At 46.1% G+C, this 12,500-nt stretch overlaps 1 protein-coding gene across 6 annotated transcripts in view; it reads left to right on the plus strand.

The window, feature by feature from the left end:
• Positions 1-12,500, plus strand: part of nfia (nuclear factor I/A) — an 85,842-nt gene that overhangs the window by 66,954 nt on the left and 6,388 nt on the right. For 3 of the 6 annotated variants that reach the window (XM_061887827.1, XM_061887828.1, XM_061887829.1), the window contains exons 5-9: positions 9,080-9,197; positions 9,272-9,396; positions 11,354-11,401; positions 11,764-11,925; positions 12,354-12,500. The exon at positions 12,354-12,500 is cut by the window's right edge. In XM_061887827.1, coding sequence (XP_061743811.1) covers positions 9,080-9,197; positions 9,272-9,396; positions 11,354-11,401; positions 11,764-11,925; positions 12,354-12,500 — 600 coding nt within the window. The remainder of the gene's footprint in view (positions 1-9,079; positions 9,198-9,271; positions 9,397-11,353; positions 11,402-11,763; positions 11,926-12,353) is intronic. The other 3 variants (XM_061887831.1, XM_061887832.1, XM_061887830.1) reach the window with 2 other exon arrangements.

Here is a 12,500-nt window from a genome sequence, read left to right on the forward strand (position 1 = left end):
TTTCTACAGTGTGTGTGTGTGTGTGTGTGTGTGTGTGTGTGTGTGTGTGTGTGTGTGTGTGTGTGTGTGTGTGAGATGGAGGATCACTTTGACTTTGTCACACACACACACACACACACACGCCACACGCACACACTCTCTCCTTCCTGTGTGTGTGTGTTGTGTGTGTCAGCAGATTTTCAGCGATGCGGCTGTAAAGGAATGTCTTATAGATTAGTGTGTGTGTGTGTGTGTGTGTGTGTGTGTGTGTGTGTGTGTGTGTGTGTGTGTGTGTGTGTGTGCGTGCGTGTTGGTGCAACAGCACAAAGGATCGGTGATGAAGACATGTCTTTAGTTTGGGTAACCATGACAACACTTTTGTTGACGTGACCTCACTTCCTGTCCAGCGTGTCAATGGGCCACATGAATAGGGACGGCAAGTTTAAAGAGACACACAGACGCATCAGGTGACCTTGGCGTTGTGCTGCCATTACACAATTCACGGTGTGTGTGTGGGGATCAATATTCTATTAAAGCCGCACACACTGGGGGCGGGGCAGATGGGGGCGGGGTCAGTGATGTAGTGTACTTAGTGTAATTGGCCACCTCTGCGACATCATCATCTGCTCCTCCTCATGTCCTCAACTTCCTGTTATCCTCATCATTTCAACATTTCACCTTTATGGATGCTGCCGGGGGGAAAAAAATCGTAATAAAGAAATCAAAGTTTCTGTTTTAAACAGGTTTTTATTGTCATTTGGACCATTCTAGAACATTCTTGGTCCTCGTTGCGATGATTATTTATGTCATGTCGTTGTTTTTTTAATGACATTTCACCAGCTGTTAATCTGCTGTACTCACACACACTCTCACACACACACTCACTAAATGCATAAAGACAAAAGTTTAGTGTTGTTGTTGCAGTTGGAGCTGATGTGAGGGAAAAGGATTTAGGGATTAAGTTGATAGGAAGGAAAACACCCCCATGGAAACAGATAAGAAGGAAAATGACCCACTTGGCACCTTCTAGTACCTTCTTCTGGAGCATTTCCCACCACACACACACACACACACACACACACACACACCACACACACACTCACACACACACTCACACACACGTAGCATACTTCATTCTCTGTTTCCTTCCACCGTCTCTGTCGCCACTGGCAACACACACACACATGCACGCACACACACGCACCCACCCACACACACACACACGCACGCACCCACACACACAGCACACACACACACAGAGTTGTGTGCCAGCAGATATGTTACACAAATGACACATAGACAAAGTACTTTTAATTGTTTATTTGTTCAATATAGTTGATTGTCAGTGATTGACTTGGTACTACTTGACACTAAACATAGTTTATTGTCACAGAAGCATGTGATCTACTTTACAAACACAGGACATACATGTACAGTGTTTTGGGTTACATTCCAGACCAAATGCTTTAGTTTTATGATGTACAGTACATCTGGAAAGTATTCACATTGCTTCACATTTTATTTTGTTACAGTCTTACTCTAAAATGGAATGAATTCACATTTCTTCACACAATAGCCCCCAATGACAGTGTGAACATTTGATTTTTCAATAATAATCCAATAGAAAACTGCCAACAAAGTATTAAGCAAATGCTGTAAATGAAAATGTAAATATAATTTAAATGTAAATATAATTTAAATGTAAATACAATGTAAATATAAATACAATGTAATTGCAAAGGTAAATATAATGTATTGTAAATGTCAATATAATGTAAATGTAAATATAATGTATTGTAAATGTAAATATAATGTATTGTAAATGTAAATATAATCTATTGTAAATGTAAATACAATGTAATTGCAAATGTAAATATAATGTATTGTAAATGTCTATATAATGTAAATGTAAATATAATGTATTGTAAATGTAAATATAAGCTATTGTAAATGTAAATACAATGTAAATATAATGTAAATGTAAATATAATCTATTGTAAATGTGAATACATCCATCCATCCATCCATCTTCTTCCGCTTATCCGAGGTCGGGTCGCGGGGGCAGCAGCCTAAGCAGGGAAACCCAGACTTCCCTCTCCCCAGCCACTTCGTTTAGCTCTTCCCGGGGGATCCGAGGCGTTCCCCGGCCAGCCGAGAGACATAGTCTTCCCAATGTGTCCTGGGTCTTCCCCGTGGCCTCCTACCGGTTGGACGTGCCCTAAACACCTCCCTAGGGAGGCGTTCGGGTGGCATCCTGACCAGATGCCCGAACCACCTCATCTGGCTCCTCTCCATGTGGAGGAGCAGCGGCTTTACTTTGAGTTCCTCCCGGATGGCAGAGCTTCTCACCCTATCTCTAAGGGAGAGCCCCGCCACCCGACGGAGGAAACTCATTTGGGCCGCTTGTACCCGTGATCTTATCCTTTCGGTCATGACCCAAAGCTCATGACCATAGGTGAGGATGGGAACGTAGATCGATCGGTAAATTGAGAGCTTTGCCTTCCGGCTCAGCTCCTTCTTCACCACAACGGATCAATACAGCGTCCGCATTACTGAAGACGCTGCACCGATCCGCCTGTCGATCTCACGATCCACTCTTCCCCCACTCGTGAACAAGACTCCTAGGTACTTGAACTCCTCCACTTGGGGCAGGGTCTCCTCCCCAACCCGGAGATGGCATTCCACCCTTTTCTGGGCGAGAACCATGGACTCGGACTTGGAGGTGCTGATTCTCATTCCGGTCGCTTCACACTCGGCTGCGAACCGATCCAGTGAGAGCTGAAGATCCCGGTCAGATGAAGCCATCAGGACCACATCATCTGCAAAAAGCAGAGACCTAATCCTGCGGTCACCAAACCGGAACCCCTCAACACCTTGACTGCGCCTAGAAATTCTGTCCATAAAAGTTATGAACAGAATCGATGACAAAGGACAGCCTTGGCGGAGTCCAACCCTCACTGGAAATGTGTTTGACTTACTGCCAGCAATGCGAACCAAGCTCTGACACTGATCATACAGGGAGCGGACCGCCACAATAAGACAGTCAGATACCCCATACTCTCTGAGCACTCCCCACAGGACTTCCCGAGGGACACGGTCGAATGCCTTCTCCAAGTCCACGAAGCACATCAAGACTGGTTGGGCAAACTCCCATGCACCCTCAAGAACCCTGCCGAGAGTATAGAGCTGGTCCACAGTTCCACGACCAGGACGAAAACCACACTGTTCCTCCTGAATCCGAGGTTCGACTATCCGGCGTAGCCTCCTCTCCAGTCCACCTGAATAAACCTTAACTACAAGGCTGAGGAGTGTGATCCACCATAGTTGGAACATACCCTCCGGTCCCCCTTCTTAAAGACAGGAACCACCACCCCGGTCTGCCAATCCAGAGGTACCGCCCCCGATGTCCACGCGATGCTGCAGAGTCTTGTCAACCAAGACAGCCCCACAGCATCCAGAGCCTTAAGGAACTCCGGGCGGACCTCATCCACCCCTGGGGCCTTGCCACCGAGGAGCTTTTTAACTACCTCAGCGACCTCATCCCCAGAAATAGGAGAGTCCACCACAGAATTCCCCAGGCACTGCTTCCTCATAGGAAGACGTGTTGGTGGGATTGAGGAGGTCTTCGAAGTATTCCTTCCACCTATCCACACCATCTGCAGTCGAGGTCAGCAGAACACCATCCGCACCATACACGGTGTTGATAGTGCACTGCTTCCCCTTCCTGAGGCGGCGGACGGTGGTCCAGAATCGCTTCAAAGCCGTCCGGAAGTCGTTTTCCATGGCTTCCCCAAACTCCTCCCATGTCCGAGTTTTTGCCTCAGCGACCGCCGAAGCTGCACACCGCTTGGCCTGTCGGTACCTGTCCACTGCCTCCGGAGTCCTATGAGCCAAAATGACCCGATAGGACTCCTTCTTCAGCTTGACGGCATCTCTCACCGCTGGTGTCCACCAAGGTGTTTTAGGATTGCCGCCCCGACAGGCACCAACTACCTTGCGGCCAGAGCTCCGATCAGCCGCCTCGACAATAGAGGTGCGGAACATGGTCCACTCGGACTCAATGTCCAGCACCTCCCTCGTGACATGTTCAAAGTTCTTCCGGAGGTGGGAATTGAAACTTTGTCTGACAGGAGACTCTGCCAGACGTTCCCAGCAAACCCTCACAATGCGTTTGGGCCTGCCAGGTCTGTCCGGCATCCTCCCCCACCATCGCAGCCAACTCACCACCAGGTGGTGATCGGTAGAAAGCTCCGCCCCTCTCTTCACCCGAGTGTCCAAAACATAAGGCCGCAAATCCGATGACAGAACTACAAAGTTGATCATGGAACTGCGGCCTAGGGTGTCCTGGTGCCAAGTGCACATATGGACACCCTTATGTTTGAACATGGTGTTTGTTATGGACAAACTGTGACGAGAACAAAAGTCCAATAACAAAACACCACTCGGGTTTAGATCCGGGCGACCATTCTTCCCAATCACGCCTCTCCAGGTTTCACTGTCGTTGCCAACATGAGCGTTGAAGTCCCCCAGTAGGACAAGGGAATCACCCGGGGGAGCACTTTCCAGTACTCCCTCGAGTGTACCAAAAAGGGTGGGTATTCTGAACTGCTGTTTGGTGCATAAGCACAAACAACAGTCAGGACTTGTCCCCCCACCCGAAGGCGGAGGGAGGCTACCCTTTCGTCCACCGGGTAAAACTCCAACGTGCAGGCTTTGAGCCGGGGGGAAACAAGAATTGCCACCCCAGCCCGTCGCCTCTCACTGCCGGCAACGCCAGAGTGGAAGAGAGTCCAGTCCCTCTCGAGAGAACTGGTTCCAGAGCCCTTGCTGTGCGTCGAAGTGAGTCCGACTATATCCAGCCGGAACTTCTCAACTTCGCGCACTAGCTCAGGCTCTTTCCCCCCCAGTGAGGTGACGTTCCACGTCCCAAGAGCTAGCTTCTGTAGCCGAGGATCGGACCGCCAAGTGCCCTGCCGCCCAGCTCACAATGCACCCGACCTTTATGGCCCCTGCTATGGGTGGTGAGCCCATTGGAGGGGTGACCCATGTTGCCTCTTCGGGCTGTGCCCGGCCGGGCCCCATGGGAACAGGCCCGGCCACCAGGCGCTCGCCATCGTGCCCCCCCTCTGGGCCTGGCTCCAGAGGGAGGCCCCGGTGACCCGCGTCCGGGCAAGGGAAATCTGGGTCTATGTTTTTTCTTCTTCATAAAGGTCTTCGAACTGCTCTTTGTCTGATCCCTCACCTAGAACCTGTTTGCCTTGAGAGACCCTACCAGGGGGCATAAAGCCCCCGGACAACATAGCTCCTAGGATCATTGGGACACGCAAACTCCTCTACCACGGTAAGGTGGCAGCTTAGAGAGGAGAAATGTAAATACAATGTAAATATAATGTAAATGTAAATATAATGTAAATGTAAATATAATGTAAATGTATATTCACGTGTGTTTTCAAGTGAAGCACTGTCCTGATGCACCGTGTATGAATATGATATACGTTTATAGTCTCTGTAAGCCCTCACTAGACCCCCTACTTTCACATCATACACACACTCCCTAGACCCCTACTTTCACATCATACACACACTCCCTAGACCCCTACTTTCACATCATACACACACTCCCTAGACCCCTACTTTCACATCATATTTTTACAGTGTATTTACCAGTGTATTCACTTAACAGTGTATTTACCAGTCTATTTTACTCTGCATTTACCAGTGTATTAAAAAATGTATTTACCTGTGTATTTACCAGTATATTTAACAGTGTATTTACTTAAAAGTGTATTTACCAGTGTATTTTACAAATACTGAAGATTAAGTAGTTTGTGTCCACTGATCTACATAGTACAACTTTACCCACATGATTGGTTGATCGATGGATTGATTGAGACTTTTATTAGTAGATTGCACAGTACAGTACATATTCTGTACAATTGACCACTAAATGGTAACACCCCAATAAGTTTTTCAAGTTGTTTAAGTCGGGGTCCACCTTCATCAGTTGCTGGTAAATGACAGAACCTGACTGGACATAACCTGTGCACACCTAAGTACTGTCTACTACCCATTAGGGTTGTCTCACTACCAATATTTTCATACCGGTATCCAACTGTATTTCCATACTTTTCTAAATAAAGGAGACGGCATAATTGTCTGTATTGGAACAACAAATGTTCGTGTACATGAAACATATGTTTATTATTATTATTTAATCCTTCAATAAGATGTTGAACATACTAGACAACTTGTCTTTTAGTAGGAAGTAAACAAACAAAGACTCCTAATTAGTCTGCAGTAACATATTGTGTCATTTATACACCTATTATTTTATTTACATTATGTGGGACAAACTGTAAAAATAGATTATTAATCCACTTGTTCATTTACTGTTAATAGCTGCTTACCATGAATTGCTGAAGGTGGACCCCAACTTAAACAAGTTAAACTTATTGGGGTGTTACCATTTAGTGGTCAATTGTACAGAATATGTACTGTACTGTGCAATCTACTAATACACCTTTCAATCAATCAATCAATCAAGGGGTGTGGGGAAAAAATCGATTGGAATTCAAATCTCCATCCTCACATTGTACGATTCAGTATCAATTCTCATTTTTCAAAAATCGAATTTCTACCCACACAAAGTATATGTGCCTTCTGTGCTACCTTAGGTATTGCGCAATAAGCAGCATGGCTAGCTGGTGGCTAGCTAGTAAGGGCAGTGTAGTGTTGTTGTGTTGCGTTGTCTTGTTTTGTTGTGTTGTTTTGTTGTGTTGTGTTGTGTTGTGTTGTTGCTAAAATGCAGCTGGAAGAAAAAGACAGGGCGCAGCCTAAAGAAGAAATAGTCAATAGTAAATACTAAATAGTACATAGTGAATAGTATGTTTGTAAATACTAAATAGTACATAGTGAATAGTAAATAGTATGTTTGTAAATAGTAAATAGTGAATGATAGATAGTAAAATGCTGTTAGAAAAAAAGGACAGGGAGCAGCCTGAAGAAGAAAATACTAAATAGTAAAATATTAGTTGGATGATACCACACATTTAGGTATGGATCCGATACCGAGGAGTTACAGGATCATACATTGGTCATAATCAAATTCCTCATGACGTATTTAATGACTTTATAAATGGAAAAAAACATTTTGTGACAATATATCAATGTAATCATAGTAGTATCAACTAGATAAACTCTTGTACTTGGTATCATTACAGTGGATGTCAGGTGTAGATCCACCCATGGCGTTTGTTTACATTGAGGAGCGCTAGCCTGTTAGCGGTGAGCTATTGTATCCTGTGTAGTGAAGCATGTTAAGCTATTCCGCATTCTCCAGTGATAATGCTACTTGTAAGAAACTTACTTTGTTTGTCGCCATGGAGACGAGGATTAGTGATTTAGAAGTAGCTAAAACATGTTTCAAAGCAGGTCTTGCTAACAATGTTTCAGTGTTACAACTTCATCTTTCTCCTTAGTTTTTAAACCAAATGTGTCCATTCTTCGGTCCACACTCTGTGACCGTGCGCTGCTGAACATGCTCCTCTGCTTGTAACAACACAAATGTCACATGCGCGCCCTCAAAAAAAAAAAAAAAAGACAGAAACCGGTATTTTTCCTAGGGAGTATTTCCTAGTACTGCTATATCGTACAACTAACTACTAAGTACAGACGGCGTGGCGCAGTGGGAGAGTGGCCGTGCGCAACCCGAGGGTTCCTGGTTCAAATCCCACCTAGTACCAACCTCGTCACGTCCGTTGTGTCCTGAGCAAGACACTTCACCCTTGCTCCTGATGGGTGCTGGTTGGCGCCTTGCATGGCAGCTCCCTCCATCAGTGTGTGAATGTGTCAAAGCGCTTTGAGTACCTTGAAGGTAGAAAATCGCTATACAAGTACAACCCATTTATTTATTTATTTACATCTGGTGTACTTGTGGGGGCAGCCTGCACGGTTGGGAGAGTGGCTGTGCCAGCAACCTGAGGGTTCCTGGTTCGATCCCCACCTTCTACCTTCCTAGTCACGTCCGTTGTGTCCTTGAGCAAGACACTTCACCCTTGCTCCTGATGGGTGGTGGTTAGGGCCTTGCATGGCATATCAGTGTGTGAATGTGTGTGTGAATGGGTGAATGTGGAAATAGTGTCAAAGCGCTTTGAGTACCTTGAAGGTAGAAAAGTGTATTTAACACGGACTTTGTAGGAGTTGATTTCTTCATTGTCACTGCCGTCATTGTGTTGCTGGCAGGATGAGAAGAGGAGAAATATTTTGCTGGTCAGTCTCAAATAAAAGACTTGATTCTCTCTCAATGTTCACACTTCCACAAGGAAATTGTAAAGAACCACGCGTGTGTCTGTGTGTGTCTGTGTGTGTGTGTGTGTGAGTGTGTGTGTGTGTGTGTGTGTGTGTGTGTGTGTGTGAGTGTGAGTGTGAGTGTGTGTGTGTGTGTGTGTGTGTGTGTGTGTGTGTGTGTGTGTGTGTGTGTGTGTGTGTGTGTGTGTGTGAGAGTGCGGGTGCATGCGTGCAGGTGTGTGTGTGTGTATGTGTGTGAGTGCGGGTGCATGCATGCGTGCGTGCGTGTGTGTGTGTGTGTGTGTGTGTGCGTGTGTTTGTGTGTGCGTGTGTGTGTGTGTGCGGGTGCATGTGCGTGTGTGTGTGTGTGTGTGTGTGTGTGTGTGTGTGTGTGTGTGATAGATGGACAGCGCTGAGCTCAGCACAAAAGTCGGACTAGCCAGCAGGTCTTGTCAGGACTCCTCCTCCTTTCATCCCGCCATCATGCTGTCTGTCAATAAAGCGATGGCGAGATGGTGGGGGGGATTAGATGGATGTGGAGGTTTAATGCTGATTGTTGTCTTTGTTCAGCAGCTTTAAAATGAAGTCAAAGAGAAAAAGAGCAGACCTGATGTGACATTTATCTCCCTGTAAATAAACATCATGCTTTCCCAGGCGTGGCCCCCAGGTGGCAGTAATGACTGTGGCATGTGTGCATACTACGTGACCACAAAGACATATTGGAAGTTCTGAGTGTATTAAAGTGACGGCCTGGCACTCTCTGCAGTTGAGTGCGTGGTGACGTCACTGACTGTTAAATGTTGTCGCCTGCCAGCGCCCATCGCTGCTGGGAGCGCTCCTAACTTCTCGCTGGCCGACCTGGACAGCTCCTCCTACTACAGCATGAGTCCAGGAGCCATGAGGAGGCCCCTCCCCAGCACCTCCTCCTCCAGGTACACACACACACACACACACACACACACACACACGAGTGTCCATCATGTGTGAGAAATGAGGGTGTGTGCAGCTCAGCCAAGAGGATCAAGTGCATGGAGGAGGACGTGGACAGTCCGGGGGAGGAGTCTTACTATCCCCCTCAGGGGCGCTCGCCAGGCAGCGGCAGTCAGACCAGCAACTGGCACGAGGAGCCAGGTACTCTGTCGCCATGACAACCACCGCGCCCGCTTCACCACCACCATACACTTCATGCCAACTACAACCTGCTGACTGTGTGCGTGTGGGTGTGCGTGCGTGCGTGTGTGCGTGCGTGCGCGTGTGTGTGTGTGTGTGTGTGTGTGTGTGGGTGTGTGTGTGTGTGTGTGTGGGTGTGCGTGCGTGCGTGCGTGTGTGCGTGCGTGCGTGCGTGCGTGCGCGTGTGTGTGTGTGTGTGTGCGTGTGGGTGTGTGTGCGTGTGTGTGTGTGTGTGTGTGTGTGCAGAGTCGCGTATAGAGAGAGTATGGACAGCTGAAGGAGAGGCGCCATGTTTGCTACCAAGGACACGCAATTGAGTCGTTGTGACAAAATAAAGTTTAAATATTAGTGCTGTCAATCTTTGGAAACCACATTATTATATTTCATTTCGGAGATAACGATTCGGTTGGGACAATATATATTTTTAAATATTAATATCAATGTATTAATATATATAATTATATATAATATGTAAAATAATAATTGTATATAATGTAATATAATATAATTATTAATATTTATTAATACATTTCTCCATTAAATTGATTAACAGCTCTGATCAATTTTTATATTACTTCAAATAATTTTTTTTTTTTTAAATAAAATTGTACCCAAACATTTACTAAAGTAACTGGACAGGACAGATTTTAGGTAAACAAAAACAAATATTTTGTTTATTTTTCAAGCGATTCTTGATTTTTTTTGATAGATTAAGAACCATTACAAATAAGAATCGTGATTTTTTTTTCCTCTGACAGCCATAATAAATACTGTTTTTTTCGGACTATAAGTCACAGTTTTTTTTCATAGTTTGGCCGGGGGTGCGACTTATACTCAGGGGGCGACTTATGTGTGAAATTATTAACACATTAGCATAAAATATCAAATAAAATTATTTACCTCATTCACGTAAGAGACTAGATGTATAATATTTCATGGGATTTATGGATTAGGAGTGAGAGATAGTTTGGTAAAGGTATAGCATGTTCTATATGTTCTAGTTTGAATGACTCTTACCATAATATGTTAGGTTAACATAGCAGTTGCTTATTTATGCCTCATATAACCTACACTTATTCAACCTGTTCACTATTCTTTATTTACTTTAAATTGCCTTTCAAATATCTATTCTTGCTGTTGGCTTTTATCAAATAAATTTCCCTCAAAAATACGACTTATACTCCAGTGCGACTTATATATGTTTTTTCCCTTCTTAATTATGCATTTTCGGCCCGTGCGACTTATACTCCGGTGCGACTTATACCTAATCCGCTCATAAACTTACAAAACAAGCTTTGATTTTGTCAAAGTGTATACAATAATCATTTGGGGCCAATTTTGCAGCCCTTTTCTGCTCCCTGCATTCATGCATGTTGTCTTACCTCGGAAAATACACCACCACCAAAAATGAGCGTATTACCCTCATTTAGCCTAAATCCTCATTAGCTTTGAACCAACAATTGGTGAGAAATGATAAGTTCAGTGTGAAGTAGTTTGGACACACCTTTCTTTATTTCCATGACTATTTACATTGTAGATAGTCCCAGCAGAACTATGAATGAACACATGTGGAGTTATGTACTCAACAAAAACAGGTGAAATAACTGAAACGTGTTTTCTATTGGAGTTTCTTCAAAATGGCCACCCTTTACTCTTTGCACACTCTTGGCATTCTCTCCATGAGCTTGAAGAGGTAGTCACCTGCAATGGTTGTCGTGCTGCACACGTGTAATTAGAAAGTGCGGCGGTAGCAAACATGGCGTCCTGTTAGATTCTTCTGACTTGCTTGGTTGTCCATGCTCTCCGACTCTTGGAGAGAATAAGTGATGGCGCCCCCTCTGGTGATCTTTGGGAAGTTCACGCTGCTTCTCTTTTTCTTCTGCCTTCTTTTCCTCCTTTCGCTCGTCACTCCCGGCAGGATATAAGCTGCGTGGCTCGCTAGCTAGCTCCTTCATCTCCCGACAAGGTAAACTCCTCCTCCTTCCTCCTTTCCTCTCCTCCTCATTGGCCCGCTACACCCTGTGCTGATGACATCATCAAGCTGTTCATTCATTGGCTGTAGATATTTGCTGTCTGTGTGTGTGTGTGTGTGTGTGTGGGGGGGATGATCCCCTCTCTCATTGGTCACTTAAATGTGATGGGCGGAGCAAGTGAAAGAGAAAGTGGTGTTAGCATCCTCCTAGCATGTACCTGGCTGCAGCTGTCAAACTGGCCCCGCCCCCTAAGGACAGAGCCCACCCCCTTTCCTCCCGGCTCACCCTCAGTTCCCCCATGTGTAAAAGAAAATGCTGACAAGCTCCTCCCCCTCATGGTCATGGTTCTCGGCAGGGATGGCGTTGGCCGGCGGCGCCTTAAAGAGGTCAGCTTTCTACGAGGCCACGCCTCCACCTACTGGCCACGCCTCCTCCTCCTCTTCTTCTTCTTCTTCTTACTCCTCCCCCCGAATGGCTTTCACGCATCATCATCGCCCCGTCATTACCGCACCTCGAGGTGAGGTCCAAAGCCCCGCCCCCTCCTGTCGACCTCACCCCCACCACCCTGTCAGGAGAGGAGCGTGTGTGCGTGTGGGTGTGTGTGTGTGTGTGTGTGTCCGTGTGTGTGCGTGGCAAGTTGAAGTGTAGCCAATAAGAAGGACAAAGACAGAGTGGGTGTACTTTACCACCTCATCTGGATCTTCTCCAGAAGATTCCACCGCATCTCTTCATCCTCCTCCATGGAGGACATCTCCTTCAGGGAGGAGGAGGAGGAAGTCCTGACTTGTGTTCTTCTACAGACATAAATAAGTGTGTCTTTAAGCAGGTCTGCTCACTAACGAGCAGTCACACGCTATTGGTCCAATGACAGCCGTCATGTCCAGCGCTCTTTGTGTTCAGGTGAAGCCACACCCCCTTTTTAAATGTCCTTCTGTCTCCCCACAGCCAGCCCCCACGCCCCCCCCTCCAGCCTGCATTTCTCCTCCTCCCCCATCCTGCAGCAGCCCGCCTCCTACTTCTCCCACCCGGCCATCAGGTACCACCCCCAGGAGACCCTCAAGGAGTTTGTGCAACTGGTGTGTCCTGACTCCG

Source organism: Nerophis ophidion, linkage group LG26, assembly GCF_033978795.1.
Source record: "Nerophis ophidion isolate RoL-2023_Sa linkage group LG26, RoL_Noph_v1.0, whole genome shotgun sequence".
Classification (NCBI taxonomy): Eukaryota; Metazoa; Chordata; class Actinopteri; order Syngnathiformes; family Syngnathidae; genus Nerophis; species Nerophis ophidion.